At 42.6% G+C, this 21,629-nt stretch overlaps 1 protein-coding gene across 2 annotated transcripts; it reads right to left on the bottom strand.

The window, feature by feature from the left end:
* Positions 1-540: 540 nt before the first annotated feature.
* On the bottom strand, positions 541-20,653 carry C5H14orf180 (chromosome 5 C14orf180 homolog). 2 transcript variants are annotated; one of them, XM_072930472.1, is made up of 6 exons: positions 20,537-20,653; positions 18,619-18,797; positions 10,634-10,741; positions 6,913-7,039; positions 5,135-5,161; positions 541-2,390 (listed from the first exon to the last, which is right to left on the bottom strand). In XM_072930472.1, the coding sequence occupies exons 3-6, from the start codon at positions 10,649-10,651 to the stop codon at positions 2,188-2,190; spliced, it is 375 nt and encodes a 124-aa protein (XP_072786573.1). In that variant the 5' UTR covers positions 10,652-10,741; positions 18,619-18,797; positions 20,537-20,653; the 3' UTR covers positions 541-2,187. The 2 variants fall into 2 exon arrangements, with proteins under 2 accessions (XP_072786573.1, XP_030131206.4); XM_030275346.4 differs by lacking the exons at positions 10,634-10,741; positions 18,619-18,797; positions 20,537-20,653 and adding an exon at positions 9,317-10,008.
* Between the last annotated feature and the right edge of the window lie 976 nt (positions 20,654-21,629).

Genomic DNA, 21,629 nt, shown 5'->3' with positions numbered 1-21,629 from the left:
AGTATCTGACTGACCACAGTAAACAATTCTGACCCAGGAGACCTTGTAAAGCCATGGTGAGACCTCAACAGTGGTCTCAAGATAACTCGAGTGCTGCCTTTTCCCATGCCCAAAACACTCCCAAACACAGCCAACACAAAGGCCAAAAATAGCTGTTCCTCTGCTAAATATCCTTAACAGCCCAGATGTGATAGCAGTTCTCACTCACACCAATAAATTGTGCCCCAAGAAGAGGAATGTGGACATTTTACTTGTATAGCAGGCTCTGTGTGAAGGTGGTCCTCTGTCCATCCCCTGGGAGCTGTGCAGGAAGCTGAGCACATGTCTGGTCTTCACACCACCTCCACATTTTGCCTTGCAGTCCTAAGAGGAGTCAGCCCAGAGTCCAAAAAGAAACACCACTGATTTGCCAAAGAATCTCAACCTGGACATTAAAATTATCACAAACATTCAAAAAATGCAAACAGAAGTCAAAATTACCCCCTTGCCCCAAGCAGGTATAATCTAAACCTTTTCCCTAGAGATTCACCAGCACACAGGTTTAAAACCATTCTTCTTTATTACCTAAAGAGCAGGGCTGAGACAGGGGAGAAGGGAGGGAAGCAGTGCTGGGAGCCACCCTCTGAGCTGGGGTGCAGATCAGTGATTTGTACACAGCCCCCTGAGCCAAACCCTGCTCCTGCTGCACCCTCTGCTTCCCAGGCCAGCTCCTGTCCAGTGCCTGCCTGAGGCTTTCACAGCTCAGGAGAGGCAGGAGAGGAGCCACTGAAGGCACTTCTTTCTGTCTTGGGCTGCAATTTTTCTGACTTATTTTCAGTCAAGCCGCTGCCTCCTCTTCTCCTGAGAGAAGATTGCACGTTGTGTTCCTGTTTATCCTCTCCTGGTTTAAGTTCTTGGGCTGCTTGGGAGAAGGTTGTTGGGGCAGATGTATGACCCTCTTTTTAAAAAAACAATTAGAAATAAAGCACCATTTTTTTCTTTTTGATGGTTGCAATGACGGGGGAGTATAAACCAAGGTCTTGCAGACATCTCCATCTTTTCTGCAGTGTATTTTCCCCCTCTTTTTTTTCCCCCCTTTTTCTTTTACTTACAGGTTCTGATGTCAATCTTACCATACAAAATAATCCCAAGCACACATCAGGTGCTAGCTGAGCAGAATCTAAAATCTAAAAAGCTGGTTGTGCTGGTTCTTTGAAGCTCATGAACTTGCAGTCATTTGTTCTCCTTTCAGAAATCCAGAGCATCATTTCACATGATCTCTGTTAAAAGGATTCCTTTCAGAGAAATGCATAGTATGGTGGGACAATGATAAAGAAACTGTGCATCCAACACCTTCACAAGCAGTCCATATTATCATGATATAAGGCCTTGAATACTCAGGCATAGCCTCTGCCTGAACACCAGCACTATCATAAATCTTGCATGTCAGCCTGTGGGGTTTATGGACTGAATCAAACCCAGATGATTAAACTACTGTTTTGATGGTTAACCTGGGTTTCAATGATTCTATTTATTATGTTAGGCAAATAAACTATTTTCTGTTTAAATGAGTTTCCATGTTCTTTTCCACACCTGGGAGTCAAGTGAAGCATTAAGAACCATCTTTTGCCCATGGATAAAAGAAATGTGTGAAAGGAAATAAGAAAGCCATTTGCTGGGATTTTACTAATAATCATTTCAGGTGTATAGCAGCTTGCCAAGCATTTGGCCACCAGAGCAGTGTCTGTGCAAGAGCTCAGCTTTATTTTAACCTTTGCAGAATAATTCTTAGGAGACTTGAGGAGAAAGATGGTTTGGTATCTGAAGCCTTGACCTGAGACTCACAAGACTTTTCTTCCAAGTTTGCTGCTGCCTGCACAGATCAATGCATTTCTCTCTCTGCTTTTGCTCCTCATATCAGCAGCTTGTTAATTCTGGGTAGCAAAATCTAGATACTTGTTTGCTGTTCAGGGTGATGGAGAGTGATGTTGGTGGGACCTCAAGGCATTAATATGAATGTTCACTGATGTGAAACAAAGAAAAACAGCAAAGAAAGAAAAAGGAGAACAAGTGTTTGCTGGATGGTGCACAGCAGGGGTGATTTTCTTGCTCTTTGAGGTGGATGCTCATGTGTTCCTTGCCTGTGGCTGCAGTAGGCTGGGAGCTTTGCACTGATGTTTCTTAGCAGTGTCAGGCTGGAGGACACTGCTACTGCCTCAGAAACCAAGTCCAGCACCTCTGAGCAACATGTCTTATATGAAGAAAGAAGATGACAAGTCGGGATTGAAATTCCTCTAGGACTGTGACATCTTGCTTCATGCTGGTGTAGTAGAGACTCACAGCAAGGATCAGCACTGCACAAAACAAGAGCCACAGGAGCACAGGCAATCCAGATGATGTCCTGTCATCTGCTGAACGGTGAGGAGAAGAAAAAAAGAAAGCAGCATTCTTTTAATGCCATCTTAAATGCTTCCCAAATTTGATCCCCTGCTGATGCCTTTGTCCCAGTTTTATGGCAGCAGCAGGGTACAGAGGGCTCTGATGGTGAGCACTTCTGTAGGGATCAGTTAAATGATAGTGAGTCACATCTCCTGATGGAAGGTGGGGAGTATAAAAGATATCATCTAATGGAGCATTGAAAGAGTTTAATTATATACAATAAGAACAGGATTAGCATAGCTAATGCATGATCTCAACTTCCCCTACAGCAATTATTTTTTATACCTTTACCCTAAATGCTAAGTTGAATTCTAGGAGAATATGAAGCTACTCGGTCTAATTATTTAATATTCACAAATGCTCCATAAAAGAGAGAAGCTGTAGATTTCTGTCCTTTTCCCTGGTAAGTCAGCTTGTTTGGGACTCCTGGTAATTATGGGCAGAACCCCAACATGGCTCCATTAACAAAGAGGCATGTTCAGAGAGCTCTGGCAATTTGAACCACTCTCAGAGTGCTATGTGTGCTAATTACACCAGAACATCCTCTGCACTTGCTCTTCAGCAGGAGGATACTGTAAAGATTTTTCTTGCCTTCAAAATCTTTTTCCAACATGTTTAAAGTGCCGCAGGTCGGGCATAGCACAGGTGTGGAAATCAGAGGGCTGCATTCAGCTTGCAGCCCTGTGTCCCAGCCCCTGCCTGTGTGTATCCATCCCTGGCCTTGGGGATGCAGTTTTATTCAGACCTGGCTGCTCTGTCTGGCTGCGTGGCCATTGCACAGCCAGCACTATTTCACAAAGCACTTAGAGTATTAAACACGCAGTATAAAGCCAAATTCATGCCTGAATAAAACCCATAGTGTGCAGCTATTTTCCTGCCATATGCACATAATCAATAAGGAGATAAAAATGTGGAGTGTATTATTATGGGTAAAGGGCCAACATTAGCTGTAACATATTTAAATTAGCTTCTACTCCGAGCCCTGAAATACACACCAGTCAATTAAACTGTCATACAGATGTACAGAGAGGAAGGTAAAAGTCATAAAACCAAGCCAGAAACACATAATAATGTATCAAAAAGTGTATGGGGAAAAGGTAAAATGTTAATAGGCAGTCATTTTATAGCTAACCAGAAACCAAATCAATGTCCCATAATAGATCTGAGTGAATTATTTGCAGCAAGTAATTTATTCATTTGAATTTAGCCCTTCTTTCTGTTTTCAAATTCTCCATGTGCAGACTTCAGATTTTATAAATTTGTTTATTTGGCATTATTCTGTGAAGGGTTGATATGAAGGTGTTTAGCCAGGGAATTGCTCACCACTTTCTGGTTTTGCAGAGATTTGTGAGTTGGGAGTTGGTGTTTCCCTTGTGAGATTTCCCACACCACAGGCTACAGCTCCTGGCTGGGTGCCCCACCTGCCTTTTCCAACGTGAGGCTTGGCTGATGAGCTCTCATGGGAGCAGGGAAACCTTCCTGTGGAAGCTGAACAGCTTTTCACATCAACCCTTTCATATGAAGTCCTTGTAACCTGTTCCAAGTTTTAGAAAGCTACTTTCCATGTGAAATTTCTGGGTGATCTCAAATGTAAAAATGGACTTTCCTTATATCCTCTCAGTTATGAAATATGTTCTATCCATAAACAGAAAAAAATAACACAGAAGGGTAATTCCACCTGCAAAATTGTGATGAGCTGTGCTCACAACAGCTTCAGCCCATCACTACATTTAGGAGTTGAAAATCAAATTTGCTTTTCTAGATTGCAATTAGAAATTTAATGCTGAAATTTGTTCGTTAAATTGCTTGTTGGAAGAGAACAGACCTGTGCTCAGTCTCATGGCAACTCATCTGAGAAAAACACTGGACCTGAGTACAGGAGATTTTGTCTCATTCCTGCTTTGGGAACACATTTCCACCGTGCCCTGAAGAATATTTGACCTTTGCTTTTCCACAGAACCCTTTTCTGGCTGTAGTTTCGTGTTTCTAGCCCAATAACAGCCCTAGATGATGGTTGCATTGTCATGAGCATACAACCCTTCTTCCTGGACAAGAGCAATAGCTGAGGGATATGGTGACATCTGCCTGAGAGGCTTTTTGGCCTCCCAGAACTACAGCTCTGTGTGGGTATATACAAATGTGTGTAGGTGCCGCTCTCCCCTTCACTGCACTGCCTACAGCAGGGGCTGCATGTTGCCCCTGAAATGATCACCATCATCAGAATATCTAGATACACTCATTTCCTTGGGGGTCTGTGGGGCTGCCAGGCCTCAAACAAAAAACAGAAAAAACTGATTATTTTTATTATTTCTACCCTGCTGTCAGCACATAAATGAATTGTCTCTTCCCCTCATACAAAACTCAGCAGGGAGAACTATTGTTTAGCTTGGGGTGCTTTTCTTGCATATCTTAGTGAGAAACCTGTACCTATTCTAATGCCATAAAATATATTCATTATATTTAAATTAAAAATAGCTTCAGGGATTAATTTTTGTTTCCACTATTTGTCTTACTAGATGTCTTGTTTAAAATTGCACCAGACCTCATCAGCACCTTGTGCTGCTTATGCTGAGAAGAAAAAGCAACAACCACTGACAACACAAACTGCTGTGTATATGGAGGGTATATTTGCACAGTGCATCCCCCCAACTGCAAAAACAAACTCAGGTTAATGCTATGGATGGCTCACAGTTATAATGTGAAAAATTCTACTTACCCACTACGTAGTCACAGCAGGAAATTACTAGAAAACAAAATGAAAATGTTCTTACTTGCCTGGAAAGGTCTCTTGGCAGCAGGTGAACAAGAAAAGCCGGAGCCAAGCAGTGTCGCTGAAATTGCCTGTCACCTTGGAGCTGCTGGGCAACTTCTTACACCACTTTTGGCTCTGGATGAGGACCTACTCAATCCATGCAAACATGCAGATGCAGGTGCACTTCAGGAAAGTGAGGAAAAATTATTGTGTGTGAGAATTCAGAGGCAGGATTGCTGCTGCTGCAGGAAGGTCAGGAAACAGCTGTGATAAAACCCTTCCCTATTCCACATAATTCATAGAAAGGAAAGGATTTAGACCAAAAGGCCGAAAGAATGAAAGTTAAGAAAGCACTGTCAGACTAACTTTCATTTCAAAAATATCCTGGAAATGAATCTGCTTGGCAGCCAGGGCCCAGACAAAAACCAGGATGAAAAGTCCTTGATTGGAAATGGAAAAAATTCGGTGGTGCCGGAACCTTTATTTCACCAGCCTTAATGTGAGTAATGTTGTGTGGACAAACAGCAAATAATCTAAATCACAGACTGTTTGCAACACAGAATACCAGTTATGGGTAGGAACGTTCCTGATGTCTCCATGAAAAAGAGTCAGAGCCTTCTCCATGCTTGCAGCTCCCTGCAGGAGTTCCAGCATGGCTTTGCAGAAGTCAGAGCCAGTGGGAGGCCAGCCTGGTCTCCTGGGCTGGACCAACTGCAGGATTCCCAGTGCTGGTGTGGGGCATGGACTCTGGCAGAGAGCTGAGGGAGTTATTAGTGCCCATCAGAATCCTACTCTAGAGCAGTCAGGTGAGCTTTGAGGAATTTAAATCTGACTCACTGAGTCTTTCCAGGAGTTCAGTTTTGGTGGGAAAGCCCAAGCCATGTCAACAAGCTTATCAAGAAACAGCTTCCTCTCATGCATCAGGAGGCATCCCAAACAATGTATTGCCAAACAAATGAGAGTTCTGTTTATAGACACAGCAGATGCCAAGCCTTATTTTCAGAAGCTGTGGCAGTCCAAACAGGTGGCTGACATAGAAATTTTACCATTCTGCCGCCTGTGTTCTGACCAACTGACATATCAAACCCATATAATTTTAGTTCTCTACCAATAAATAAAACTAACTTGGTTGGATGGGTTTGGGAAAGTCAGTAGGTAACACCAGTTATTTGGTATGGCATACAGCACATACAGAAGTACAAGCTGGATCCTTGTGCCAGACCTCTGCTGAAGGTCAACTGGGAGTTGACCTACTTGCAATATTTTGGCTCATGAATGAAAAGACCAGAGGTTTTGTTAGCTGTGTCATTCACTGGGTGTCTCTGTTGGCAGAAGTTATTACATCCTGGCTGCTAGGCTCAGACCCCTGCTGTTGTACTCTGTGGCATCCTAGTTACCCACAGTGACATAATTATGTTTAAATGTGGTCTGAGTGGAAACATTGCTCTGGGGAAGCCCTGGGGCCCAGCCAGACCCGTGGTGTACAATGACCCCTGTGGGGGCTGACTCAGGAGTCACTGTGACAGCAACTGAGGGTGAGGCAGGAGCTTGTCCATCCCAGGGCAGGCAGGAAAATGGACCAGATGCAGCTCTGCAAAGCTCAGAGCAAAAATCATCCACCCTCTGCTCCGTGCTGAGCTGAAAATTACAAATTTTCAGAGGGGGAAGCTGATCTGAACAGACAGAGTGGATGTTAAAAGCTAGAAAAGGCCATGCCAAAATTCCTGATAACTTGGGCATACCATGTTCGATGACTTCTTCTGGCTCACGAAATCGAACCCTCCTCTCTGCTCTCCTCTTTTCCCCCACAGCTTGGTCCACAGGTGGCCTTTTCCTCAGTATGGAAGGAGGATAGCTGCTGTCATCTGTCTAAAGAGTTGATCAAAACACAAAACACGTGACCATTCAAACAGGGTGAAGTATCTGGGTGAACTTTTGATCTTTGGTGGATGTATCCCACGAAGGACACGACATGTAGCACGTCTGCTTGGGCATAGCCAGACCACTCTAATATTTACAGCCAAACAAAAGGCATATTCCTGCATTGCCACAGATCTGCAGTACTCTAAAGGTGCATTCTCAGGGAAAAGGATAGGTAGAGCAATGGACAGCAAAATGTTCAGAAAGGATTTCTCTAAATTGTAACAAAGATTTGCTGAAAGTGGCTGCTCAACAGCCTTGGGCTGTTCTTAGAAGAACATAAATGTGATATGAAATATATGAACCATATCATTTGGAGCACCTTTGAAATGTTCTGAGCTAAGCAGTTCCATTCAGAATGCAGCATTACTGTTTAAAAAAACTGGGACTGTGCAGCTGACTTGGGTTTGGACACTCCTGATGGGTACAAGAAGGTAATTTATTTGCATTTCAATATGAAAATTGTGCTGTTGCTCTGGTTTTGGCTTGGAAACCACATTTAGTCTTTGACAACGGGATCATAATGCTGTGGATTCTTTGTAGTTACAAGAAACAGAGCTGCAATAACAGTAATAACTCACTGTTCTGCATGGGAATGCTCCCACAGCCAGCTGCCCAAAGTAATCCAAAGAACCTTGATTCAGACACCCACTGTCCTCTGGCAGTAGAGAGCAGATGGAATTTTTTCTGCTTTTCAAAGTGAGGGGTAGAGATTCTTAACATTTTATTTCTGCCTGGAGTAACCTTCTCTAGATTTTTCCATCTCTCCCCTCTGTTCCACGGCTAGATAAAGGTTATTATTTCTTCTGGATTTCTCTCTGCTCCCTTTCCCCCCCTCCTTGTTTGTTGTTCCCCCACTCAGTGATTGCATTCTCCTTACTTCAAATCTCCTTGCTTTAATCTTTCCATGCCTCATTTATCTAATTTTGTCCTTTTTTGGACCTAAATGCCATTGCCTTGACTTTTCTCGTTGCATGCTTTCCCCATGCTCACCATTTCACACACCCACTCCTTGGACTGCAGAAACAGGATTAGGCCCCATTGACTGCAATGTGGGGGTGTCAGACCCCAGAGTAAGGGGGATAATAGGTTTTCTTACACATCACATTCTGGATAACCTCATAAGACATATAACATAGCCAGCAGGAACTGCTGTGGGGTGAGGAATGTCTTCAGCTTTGATCCCTTCTCCTGAGAGAGTCATAAAACCAATCTCAGCACTCATAAGGATGCTTTCTCTGATCCTGGGGTCATATCACCTCTGTCTCATGACTGGGGACAGTGTGTGTTGGAGCTCTGAGTTTTTCATTCAGCATCTAAGAAGCTGGAAGCCCCGTTCAGGTTAGGGAAAACCTGGATTTCACTTCTTTCTGAATCCAAAGAAATACAAAGTTACATCTTATATACACACTCTCATCATCAGGGTTATGGTGCACACACAGGAGCAGGGAATCTCAGTCTCTGCCACTGGAGCTGTCTTGTTTGGCCTTGAATAATTAAATATTCATTGAGCTAAAGAAAGAAAGAAAGAATGACTTTACAGCCTCGTGTTTGGGCACTCCCTTGGGGGTGGCAGAAGTCTGCTCCTATCCTTGCTCCAATGAATACTTAATATGTAATACTTAAATATTCATTGGAGCGGTCACTGGGAGCAGGGTCTGTCATCTACCAGGTGAACACCCCAATCCCTCTGCAACAGCCACACACACACTTACTCACATAATGAATATTTGATCATTCTGTGTAAAATGAAACAGGTTTAGGGAGACACAGCCTAGCTCAGGCCGGGGGTGGTTATAGCTATAAGGGCTTCTCCTGTGGCACAACCAAGGAAACTGAACCTTATCTTTGAAGAGATTTATAACTCCAAGTGCAGCTGTTGCCCCATATGAGCTTTTCCAAACACTGAGCAGCGACAACACATCAGAAGAGAAAAACATTAAACTGCCTGGTTGGATAACACCTAGCCAAGGAACACCTTAAAAAAGAAGTGATTTAATGATATTCACTAGACTTTATTAATTTACAGAAATCAAAGCTCCACAGTGTCAGAACGAACAAAGCACTGTCCCCTCAGACAGAAATCTGGTGTTAACATACTGTGACAAAACTGGAAACCTACCAAAGTGATAGCTGGGAAATTGTATGACCCTAAAAACAACCCATTTGTAACAAGCTCCAGGCACTGGACACAGGGACTTCATCACCCATGAGAAGATTACTTACCTGCAGCTCTTTGGCACTAGGATCAGAAAGTGAGGCTGGACATATTTGGGACATGTACTCTGGATGCCAACATGAAGCCTCCCACATGAATCTTTGGATGGAAAACCTCTTGCCCAGAAAATGAGAGGGACCAGGGAAAAGTGTCCGGAGACCCCTGAGCAGCGGGGACGGAGCCGGCAGCGGAGGAGGAGGAGTGGAAAGAAGAGTTTGTGCCCTTCGTACCAGGGCTGGCGTGGGAAGGATGAGATGTACTCAGGAGCCAAAAATAGCACCCAGTGATAATACTGGCTGTGCAGCTGGAAGCAGGGCTGTTCTGGCACCCAAGAGAGCCTGAATGGAGCAAGTCACAGATAAACACCTACGTATTCGTTCTGCGTGAATGTGAAGCTGGGTGTGGATTTTTAACAGCAATTGCTGCATTTCTGTGATCATGTTGGTTTCCTTTCCAGAACCCATTCCCAGTCACAAAAATCTTGCAAGTGGGATTGCTTTTAATCCTTCTTCCATTCAAAATATGTGGGTAAAGTCATCAGCAAATTATGTAAATATAGTGGGATGACAGATATCTCCCTCCAGAACAGTTATGGCCTCACTTTATATGTTTTACAAATTAAATCTATTATTATAGTAATAAAATGGGATTTAAACATTTGACATTTCTACTCATATTATAGTAAGATTATTGATAGAAAGAGAGGTGATTTACTGTTCAAGAGACTTGAACAGGCCCTTTTCAAATGCTGAAGGCTGGGCATCATCAAATATACAATTTCTAGTTGGAAATACCTGCCATGATTGCTGAAATATACTGGTTTGATGTCCCTGCAACCACAAGCTTGTGCTTTTTTGTTTGTGTGTTTGTTTTTTGTTTTCCTGTAGCTGTTTACATGGTTTGGCTTTATTGCGGGTGGCTGGATGGATGTTTCCATGTCATGTTCAGGCTGGCCCTTGTTCTGCAGTGCAGAGAGGGTGGCAAGATGCTCATACAGGCACTGCGAAGCAGAGGGCACAGCTGCTCTGTGAGCTTCACTACTTATTCACTTTCTTTCAGGGATGTGGGGAATGGGTGAATAGATGGAGAAGGTTGGGATCCCCCAGCAGAGCAACAGAGGAGGCTTCTGTGGCTGATGTGGGGTCAGCAAACCCCTCAGGACTTGCTGCCCTCCTGCAGCCCAGCCTCTGCATGGGTGTATTGTCCTCAAGCCTGCCCTTAGAGCTGCCCATCAGCATCCACGTGGACAGGAATTGATTTTGCTGCTCTAGGGCTCTCCACTGAATGCACCAGACCTGAAAGACCTCTGAAAAGAGTTACCTTACCTTCTCTTTCCTGTGCATTGGGGTGATGGAGGGCTTTTCCTCATGCTGAAACCAACTCACAGCTCCAGGCCTTGTGAACTGCTTCCCGAATCCCCTCTCTGTTGTGTCCTGCAAGTGTTCCAGAGAGGTTATTTCAGGAAATCTAGGGTGTTTTTTGGTGGGGAAAAGACAGTCTTTAAAATTTTGTTCATAGTAGATCCCAGACAGAAAGGTGACAAAACCTGTCAAACCATGGTCCCTGGCTTCTCTGGCTCCTCCTTCCTCCTGTTGTGATAATCACTTACTATTAATTCATGGAATTAATAAATGTAAAAGAAATTTACCTGCCTGCTTTGGCCAGCAAAACCAATGAAGGTTGGAATTAGGGAACTCAGACTCTAGTCCTCATCTAGCTTTGACTTTGTCCATGGGAATTGTCTTATTTCTTTTTATTAGCATCACCCAGCAAGGCACATAAGAAGGTCTTGTGGAGCTTCTTATTCCTGCAAAATGGGGCAATGCACTTTTAGATCTGAATGAAAAACCTTGTTCATGTCTTTTTCACTGAGCCTGGCTTTGTTCACAGGAAGATTTTACAGTTTTTGAAGTATTTGGTCAAAGATATTTTTGTAATTAAAAATAACAAAACAAAACAAAACAAAAAACCACCAGTGCAGAAGTGGATGGGGTTTGTTGTATTCAAGAAATGGACATATGGAGACAGCAGTTATAATTTTTCATGCCAGAAACCATTTCTTTTCAGTTCTAGAGTTCCCTAAAATGTAAACAAAATTTTTTTTATTCATTTGATTGAAAAATAATTGGGCAGCTTATAAATGTTTCAATGAAAGATTGCTATCTAAATGCCAGGAATGATAATTTCATAGTGGCATTCTCACTTTTATCTCAAGATGTGCTAATTATATTGATAGTAATGGTTGTAAATGCTTGAATAATTAGTAGTTACCTGGGCACTCAAGTTTCAGTGGATAAAGATGTCAGGAGTTCAAATCTCATGACAGGGACAGTTCCATTCATACTAAGTGCTTTTGATTGTAGTTTAACAGCCTAAAATTGGATATATGTTAGGAATAAAATACAGCCCAATGCCTAAAGTAAAAGAATCCAGGAAAATAACTTCTCTAGCCTCTGAAATCACTGGTAATAAATAAGAGTGGGATGATTTCTACGTTAAAAGCTGTAAGAATTTCCTTTAATACTGCCCTTCTTTTTAAAGTAATTTTTCATCTAAGCTTTGATCTAATTTCATGCAAAGTATGTCAGAAACAAAGCTGGACAAATAATTCATAAATGAATTATTTAGCTTGTGAGTGTCACCTCTATTTCTTTCAGCTAATTGTTCACAAATAGATAGTGACTTTTGTCAATGTATTCATTATTCAGATTTATTCAGTGGATAATTGCTGGGAGTAATTCTTTGTCTGTAGATTGCTTGGAATCATTTTGCTGTGAACATTTAATAGTAAAAATCTATCCAGGCTTTCAATAAAAGGCAAACTAAAATTATCTATAACTACTGATGTAGCCCTTAAACACGAACAATATAATGCATTCTTAAAGAGCAACACCAACATTTTTATCAAGAAATCCACTACTTTCCATGCTACATAGGAGAGAAAGCAAAAACATTTCAACTCTCTGTGTAGCACTGACATTGAATGGTGCACATTGTATATGCAAATAAGATTTTACAAGAAAAGGGTTGCTTAAGTGTTTGCTCAGCAGAAAAACAAAACATGCCTAAACAAAACGTGATTGACTTCCCAGAGAATAAATATGAGCAGTCCACACAAAGGAATTAACTGCACAGCCAGTATTTTTTCTGCAATACCTCAGTGGAAGATGTCTAGGAAATAAACATAACATGATAAAACAATTTTACACTCAGAGGATAGCTGTGTAACCATATGAACTCCTTTTCCATTTCCTTTTGTGGGAATAAATATTTTAGACAAGCAAAGTACTTTGTAAATGATGCCTTTGTGGGGATTCGTCTGGCCTGGTTCAATTATTCTGAAACCTAGCAATTTTCTCATATCATTGAATCTGCTTTTATTGCAAATAGGGTCATAGAAATAGTCACTCATTGCAATAATGGACTTCGTTTATCTTAACTATTAACACTTCCAGTAGGTTTACACACACACACACGTCTATATTCAATATTTATGGATATGCACAGTGCATATATATTAATAATGAAGTAACTTTATCTCCAACAATCTGAAAACAAAATCACGTAATACCATACAGTGTGGGGTGCAGTGGTAACTGGAAGCAGCATATCAGGATAACAGAACAGAAAAGGAATAAATAAATTAGAGGGGAGTCTTCCATATCTTCCTCAACTTCCAGAGTGTCAATTGAGCCTTTGTTCAGTTTTCCACCTTTCGCGGTTCTGTGTGCTCTTGATTAATAATTTAGAGATGCACCTTTTGGAAGCAGGGTAAGTTTTGTGTTTGCCAAGAGTGATTTTCCACTAGTCAGGGAGTACATCAGGAAATAAAACAGAAAATTGCCCCACAGAGTATAATTGGCTGTTCCCTTCTTCCTTTTCCTGCCTCTGGAGAAACAGATTTACTGCTGGAACTTATGGGACACCCATGAGATGTCATACAGCACCATTTCTTCTTGCAGTAAAGAAAGCACTGTGTAAATCCCTGCCTCAAGACAAAAATCAGCTCTTTGGACTGCATGTTTCCATTCCACATCCAGAAGGATCATGATTAATCTGTTGTCTGGTGGTCAATCCAAAATGTGGCTTTTTCTTGGAGTTGGTGAAAAAAAAAGAGCAACAGCAAAGCATAATGGAAACAGAGCACTGAATGGGAAGATGATCTGGCAACACTTGGTGTGTGTAGCCAGCCAGGATGAAAGCAATCAGATTTCCTTCCTGTATACCTGTTAGTTGCTGTGATGGCCAGGAGCTGTGTATCCAGGCGTCTTTTTCCCCCAGGAAGTGCAGTTGTGACCAGTGCAAAGTGCAGCACCAACAGTGCCTGTGCTGCTCCGTGAAGGACCCACAGGATCTCGTTGCCCTTCAGTTGTTACTACCCTGTGCTGGAAGTTTTCATGGTCACACAGATTTCTCAGTACCCCTTTGGTGGGGTGGGCAGACCTGGGCCATCCACCAGGACCTGTGGGCCTGGATTGCTAACCTTTGTAAAAACTGGGGTGGGGTGGTGGTACTGCATGTGGCCATCTGATCATCACAACAGAACTCACTTCTGAAGGCAGAGTCATGGCCCTGTTTGCAGATGTAGTATGTCAGAATTGTTTTGGTTGGAAAAGATATTTAAGGTCAGTGAATCCAGCTGTTAACGCAACAGTGCCAAGGCCACCACTAAACCATATCCCCAAGTGCCACATCTAAATGTCTTTTAAATACCTCCAGGGATTGTGATCTAATGGCTTCCCTGGGCAGTCTGTTCCAGTGCTTGACAACCCTTTTGGTGAAGAAATTTTTCCTTATAGCCAATCTAAACCTCCCCTGGTGCAATCTGAGGCCTTTTCCTCTTGTTCCATTTCTGTTAATTGGGAGAAGAGGCCAACACCCCCATCTACAATCTTTTTCTAGGTAGTTTTAGGGAGCGAGGTGGTTTCCCCTGAGCCTAATTTTCTCCAGTCAAAACTGGAGCTGCTTCTCATAATCTTGTGCTCCAGACCCTTCCTCAGCTCCATTGCCCTTCTCTGGACTTGTTCCAGCACCTCAATATCTTTCTTGTAGTGAGTGACCTAAAACTGAAAACAGGATTCAAGGTGCAGCCTCACCAGTGCTGAGTACAGGAGGACCACGTAGCAAGTCCTTCAAAGTGATGATCGTGTTCCTGGAGCCGTGTCACCAGTTTAAAATCCACATTGTGCACAGGCTTTTCCTGGTTTTGGGCTGGGCTCTTTCCTAAGGCAAAGGTAGAAGCACTGAGCAGAAGTGTTGCAGGGTTTTGCATTATGGTGAGAACATCCCTGCTGCAGGGCAGAGCAAGCTCTGCTCTATTTGGACTGACTGGAAGTGATTTAACTCTGTTGAGGAATTTGTTCTCAATTTATTCCTGGCATTGACTTATAAAAGTCTCCATTTCTTAAAATTGCCTCTCTTATTCATGTGTCTTTCTGGGTAGATGTTACAAATAACCACAGAGGACTTGTGATGATATATAGTAAACATAGAGAGAATTCCTGGCTGCTGAAATAAACTTTCTAAATAATTACAGAATGATTCCACATCCATTTCATAATTAGACTCCTGAGATTGCAGCCAAGCTATTATTTGTGATTCAACAGGCATTTTTATTTTAGAAATGTCCCACAGCCATTAGGTTTATTCCACCTGAGATTTTCTAATTTGTTCTGATCATCCTGTCACTGAGGCCTAAAATGTAAAACATGTATTGATTGAATAAGAGTTACCAAGGAACCAAATGCTAATTTCTGCCGCTGGATCACTGATTCCAAATCAGTCAGTCTTGTTGATGTGGGATGTGGGAGATGGATGGGGCTGGAATGAGTGAGGTCATTCTGAGTCAGCTTTTGTTACACACTCATTGTATTTTAGGAACAAAAACTAGTGGAACTGTAACTTCTGCACAAAGCATTTGGGCTGCTGTTGCTGGCAGGGCTGCCAGCAGCCATGAGGTGAATTAGGAGAAGCCCCCTGCCAGCAGGAGGACATCTGAGCTGGCATGAAAGAGAAAAGGCACGCAGAGAAAACCCCTTAGAAATAGGGAAAGTGGAATTATCTTCAGGAGTTCAATTTTAGCAGTAATCACCCTGTGCCTGATGTGTTCACTGGGGCTTTCTGCCCACATTCCTTGGTGAGCTTTGACCTGCAGAGAAATCCAGCTAGGATGACTGCAGGATACAGCCTCAAAAGGGGATTAGTGGTTTTGTCTTAATCCCGAGTTATCAAAAGCCTCCAATTGACTTCTGTGAGCCACTGTCTCTCCCCTAAAAAGGATTTTAGAAACCTGGCAGCCATTAATGCCAAACTGGCCCTGAGAGGGGCAACAAGCAGGGCTGACAGGAATGGGAAGGAGCCAAAGGAAGCACAAAGCACCAAGACACATAACATGATTTGAGGGCACTGATGAAAATGCACTTGAGCTCCATTTGTAGTGTCACCTTGGAAGAGGATTAGATTAGATTAATGACATGAAACAAGAGCAGAAAAATGGAGAAAAGAGCAGATTGAAGTGTAAAAAGAGCCCAAATGAGTAAAAAACCCCCATGAATTGGAAAGCATTTGGATGATGATATTGGATGATAAAGATTATAAAAATAAAGTGGCAAATCCCTCTGTCATCGGCAGCTGCTTTACATTAATGTTAAGTCTATTAATGATGATATTTGTTTTTCTAATTAGTGTGTAAGTCTCTCTCCTCCACCTCTCCAAGCCCTGGAGACTGGTGATTTCAGAGAAAAACAAATAGGTTTAACAAAAAGTAATTGGTACAATTTTCAAAACAGGCTGAGAGCTTCTGGAGTTTATATTCAATTTCATCTCAGTTTAAGCTGAGGCAAAGAAAATAAGCAAGGGAAAATTCAGGCAGAACATCAAAGTACACTTGTTGGCATCAGGCTATACAGATAAGTCAGGTTGAAAGTCAGTTATGTTTTGCAGAGGCAAGCTGAATATTTAAGTTGTGCTTTCATCCCAAAGCAGAGCATCCTTTGGCATTCTTGCAAGAGATTGTAAGATCGTGCTCACACCAAGACAATTTGTGTCTTACAATGGGGTAGCCGAGAGCAGGATGTGCTTTGAGAGTAGAGTGGGAAAACAGGGTCTGGCTTTGACCCCTGGCAGGTTTGAATCAGAACCTTAAAGTGCAATGCCCCTAACATGCAGCTTCTTATTAGCTGCCTTCTAACAGCTCAGCTGTATCACTTTCTCCCCAGAAATTTGGTCCAGGACCAGGAAACCTCTCGGCTTAAATTAACAGGTTGGTCAGAATCATCTCTGCCTCAAAAAATGCTTTTTTTTTTCCTCATGTGTAGCATTTGCATCAGTATATTTTTCATCATCTTAAATGTATGAGCCTTTCAATCAGTCTCCTCAATGAAACAATTACTTTGCCTTTTCTTTTAAAGGCAGAGAAATGCAAAGGCAAGGAATGAAGCTTCATGGGACAGCTGTGGAGGTGCTGAAATAATAGTGTCTGAAGGGAGAAGCATGGAAGCTGAGCTTTTGGTCTATTATGTGATTCTGACTGCGTGGCTGTTCCCTGACAAAGACTTTTGGGTACACCGAGCAGGTGCAGTGTCTTGCATTCTCTCTTTCGTGCATTATAACCACTCCAGCAAGTGTTTCTGGGAGAAGTTTTGTGACTGGAGTGTTCCTATAGTTAGCATTTCTTCCTGTGTTTGGAAATCTGGGAAAATATTAGGTTCTTTCTGAAGCATACTCTAAAGTGAAGTTTTCAATTCTAAAGTGAAGATGATGGAAAGTGACACCACCACTCCTCCTTCCCAGAAGTTCTCTCCTGCCTTTGTGATGGGGCAGGACATCTACTCTGTAGGTCTGAGACATATTTTCCTGACACTCCTGCTTTTGGCAAGGTTTGTTACTTGCTATGTAGATAATGCCAGAACTGGGAAATAGTGTGAGCTTCTTCAATGGTAGATTTGACAGCCCAAACCAAAATTATTAGCAAGGGATGCTCCAGGAGCCACCGCTCTGTCACGTATTTCAGGAGGATCCAGTGTGAGCCAGTATCAGTGTCAGAGATTTAGTGCCAGGTTAATCAAAGCTGTTGTGTTTGCTCTCTTTTGTTCTCTCCATTGTCATTTCAGAAAGGACACACTCTGCTCCTTTGCCTTTACCAAACACAAATCAAATTACAAGGCAGTAAAATTACTGTCCTTCCTTTTTTTTTTTTCCCAGTGGTTTTATTTTGTTTTGTTTTTTGTTTTGTTTTTTGGGTTTTTTTTTTGTTTGGTTTTTTGTTTGTTTGTTTTTTCTGGGAATATGAAACATAAATAATAAATACAGAAGAGGAAAAAGGGAATTTGGAGAATTTAGAGCAGGTGGCATTGATAGCTGTCACCTTTACTTGTCAGTTCAGAGTCTGATTGATTTTGGGGCAGCCTGTGGTAGAACTGGGCTGGCACTGGAGAGAAGTTAGTGCTCCATGTAGCAAACACGTCACAGAACTCCAAGCTATCTACTTATCTCTTTTACAAAAACAAGGCTGAAGATGCCTCGGGGATGATTTCTCTTAAATCTTGGCACTACCCCAGCTCATGCAGTGGTAGTTCTGGCCTTCCTATCTGAAATCTTTATTTGCTCCCCAAAAATAAAGTAGCTGTTCCAGAATGAAGATAAAGAATTTTGTACATTCAGATACTTGTCAAAATCTTTTATTGTAAAACATACTCATCTGAATCATGATCCATTCATTCTAGGTCCTTTATCCGAGCAAAACAGAGTTTAATTCCCAGGTTTTAGTATGTTATTAGGAAGGGAACATGGAACTTTCCTGATCCACACCATGTTAAGCAGATCAGACCTCCTTTCTGGAGGTAAAATGGGTTGTTTGGGATTTGAAATGTTGATAATCTTCTTTTCAACATTTATGAATAAATGAGCTTTAGGAAAATAGATGACCGTACTGCTTTTATACTGATTCAAATCTAAAAAGTCTGATGAGTTATTTTGTTGCTGCTCCTAATAAGGGTTACTAATAAGGGTTCATAAATAATATGCTCAGTTCCATCAGCCTTGTTTAAGAGCAGAGCTGTACAAGAGCTGCAGACGCTGGCAATGAGACTGTTCCCACCCTGCAGTCTGTATGAACTGAAGGAGCAATGCCACTTTACACCAGCACAAAGACCTGGCCCACAGTTTTCAGAGAGGCTGAATATAGAACACGAGGGAAAAGAAGCCAAGAAGCTGCAGTGTTTTGACAGGGACAGGTTAAGCAGTTTAACGACAGAGGCTCTCTCCACACTGGCCTGTGCAGCCTAAAGCACACAACCTCTTTCAAACATACCTGTTGGTCACGATGAAAAATGTAGGCAGCATCTCACACTGACATGTCTGGCTTGGGAGGCCTGCTCAGAAAAATCCCTCATCAGGGCAGCAGCTGTCTTCTTCCCCAGGGCAAATTCCTTTAAAGCTGTCAAAGATGCTGTAATCAGACTAGGTCATCAAAACCGGTCCTCCTGAGGACTGGAAATAAGATCCAGAGATGAGCATTCAGCTACATGGGCAAGGTCTAAAACACTAAAGTTTCCATTGAAATTAAATGAAGAGCCTGTAATTGCTGTGAAAGAAAAGAGAAGCAATCACTGGGAGAGCCCGAAAGCTTTCAGAGCACCTCCTGAAACGATGCTTGCTGCAAAGCAGGGATCTGTGTACTGAATAACAGAATCTGATAACAGAGCACAGCTTTTACAGGGACACCAACTTGGACAACTGCTGGAGCATTTGACTCTGTGGCTCCCGGAGAGGCGAATTTTAATTGAGATTTCACCACACAGCTGAGTAGTTTTATTACCAGGTTAAATAAAAAAGGTTAATATGGTTAATATAATAATAAAAATGGATTCTTTGCATTCTTGATTTCAAAACACGGAGCTGTGGTCAATATGCTTAATGATTTCTAAGTAGAATGAAACAGATCACAAATAGCCATGGTGACCATGGAGAGGGGGATTGCTGTGAGCTTGTACCCTCCCTTGCACTTTTGCTTGCATTAGCAGTATTTCAGTTTCCACAAATAAGGAAAGGTAAAGCAAATTAACTGAGTTCCTCTCTGTCCAATGTTTACTGCTGTTACTGGAGTTACATCTGGGACAAATTTGACTTGGTTTTGACTAAACCCTATCTTGGATAAAATGAAAGGTATCAGTGTACTTGATTTTAGCTGTATTTACTGTAAATTATTTACAGTGTCTCTGATTTTAAGTGATTGATCCCTGCCTGAGGAATAGTATCAGACTAAACAGATCAAAACTTGTCCTTTATGTATCTCCAGTGCTCTGGCATTACACCAGATACTGTCTGCCAGTTCTTTCCTACTTTTTAAATTTAAAAAAACCCTAAAAAAAAAAAAAAACCCCACCACCATACATGACGTGAAAGTTCACATAACTACAAAAAAAAAATGGAAATAAACAGCCTCTCTTCTAAGCAGGAATAGTTGGGGAAAGCACTGACTAAGCTACCCACGGGGGAGCAGGCAGCACCTTGGCTGCTGTGGTGGGCACGGGAGAGGGGCTGGGGAGCTGCAGAAGCTGAAGTAATTAACAGGAGGAATCCCAGGTGAAGGGGAGAAAGAAAATGGAGGTAATATGCTCCATTGAGCTAGTGAAAAAATATAGTTGGAGGAGAGGCTGCTGAAGCACAGGAGAGGTGGAGGTGTGCTGTGGAGGCATGAGGATCTCTGAGATGGGAGACTAGGAACAGTGAGGCACAAAAAGCTGGTGCAGACGGGCAGGCAGCAGTCCCAGGAGGTGCCTTGTGAGTGATTTTGAGACATCTATTTCTGATTGCTGTATTGGCCAAAGTGTCCAAGAACATGTTATGCCTCTGTACTGGTTTTTCCATCTGTCTGAATGGGAAACAGAGGCACCAGGTTGCAAAGTGACTCACCCTGTCATAAACACAAGAGCAGAGCTGAGTGGTGGGGCCAGCTTACTGCTCATCCCACCTCCTAAAATTCCCCTGCTACCAGGGGCAGGTGACTGCTCTGAGACACTTCAAGCAAAGGCTTCTGCAGGCTGTGCAGCTCACAACTATCCAGGGAAAGCACCCTAAGAATAATCAGATCATAAAACCTGTGGGAAATGCTGCTATAAATCCTGTAACATGGAAGAACAGCCCTGCAAAAGTTTTGCAGTGAGGCAGAGCAGAATGTGGAGCAGGTAGCAAAGAGTAGTGCAATAGATATAAAGCCATGTACTTGCCTGAGCACCCTCCAAAGGCTCTGTGTGTGAGTGAGCAGCAGGGCTTCCTCAGCTGTTTATGCTGCTGAAGGATATTTAACTACCCAGTCAACTGGCTAGAGCTCAGCTGGAAACACACAGTGCCAAAAGCACAGGAGATGGAGCCAGTGCAATAAACACAAGGCTGCCTTGATTTTTTTTTTCCTGTCTAATTATATATCTATGTTCAATGTTCCTGGGACTGAGTTATAACCTTAAATTTGCTTTTCCTTCCTCAAAGGCTTTGTCCCTGAGTTAAGCGACCAAGAACAAAACAACAAGTGTCTTTACTCTGCAATCTCCTCGTCGCATTATTCCCATATCGAACCTGGCAGCTTCCAGCCTTCCCAGCACTATAATTAGAGCATCTCCAGCCATTGAAATAGCCCTGACCCTCACCACAGTGCTGACCTGCCTGCTTTGCAGCTCTCATCTGTCACACAAGCACTCCTTCCCCATACAAAGCCAGTGCATGGAGGGGTCAGGGATTTTGCATTTCAGCTGTGCTTGGCCAGCACCCTGAGCCTGCACATCACCCCAGCTCCTGCACACCCTGCCCTGTGTTAGGAGAAGCTGACTGTGCCCCAGTTTGCCACTGAAATATGGGAGCTGGAGGAATTAAATTTGACATTTGACATCTCTTCAACCAGGCTGCTTCTTGAATTAGTGCATGAAATTCAGCTTTTCTGTCAACATTTCATTCTTGTTTGATATATAGGAACATGCAAGCAGGCTGTGGCTGGCTGTACAGACTGCTGATTTAAGGAGAGCTGAGACCCCAGGATAAATTAACACAGCCTGGTTTTCTTCAGCTTGTTCTGTTTGTTGGGCTTCCAGCTCCAGGCTCCCCTCACTGCGAGCTGGGACGCCCCCATCACCTCCCAGACTCCCTGCAAGGATTGGGATAACAGGAAAGAGCAGAGCATTTCCCCATCAAGCAAGGATTGCCATCTTGTGTGTGGATAGGCTAAATTTACCTTCAATCTGCTTTCTACAGGGGGCATTCAAAGTGCTCTAAGTATTTTGCTGAGTTTCATTTAGAAGCATTTATCCTCCTTAGCAAATGGGATAATCA

This window comes from Taeniopygia guttata, chromosome 5 (assembly GCF_048771995.1).
Source record: "Taeniopygia guttata chromosome 5, bTaeGut7.mat, whole genome shotgun sequence".
NCBI classification, from domain to species: Eukaryota; Metazoa; Chordata; class Aves; order Passeriformes; family Estrildidae; genus Taeniopygia; species Taeniopygia guttata.
Note: the sequence above shows the minus strand (reverse complement) of the source record. Positions and strands in the feature narration are given on the sequence as shown.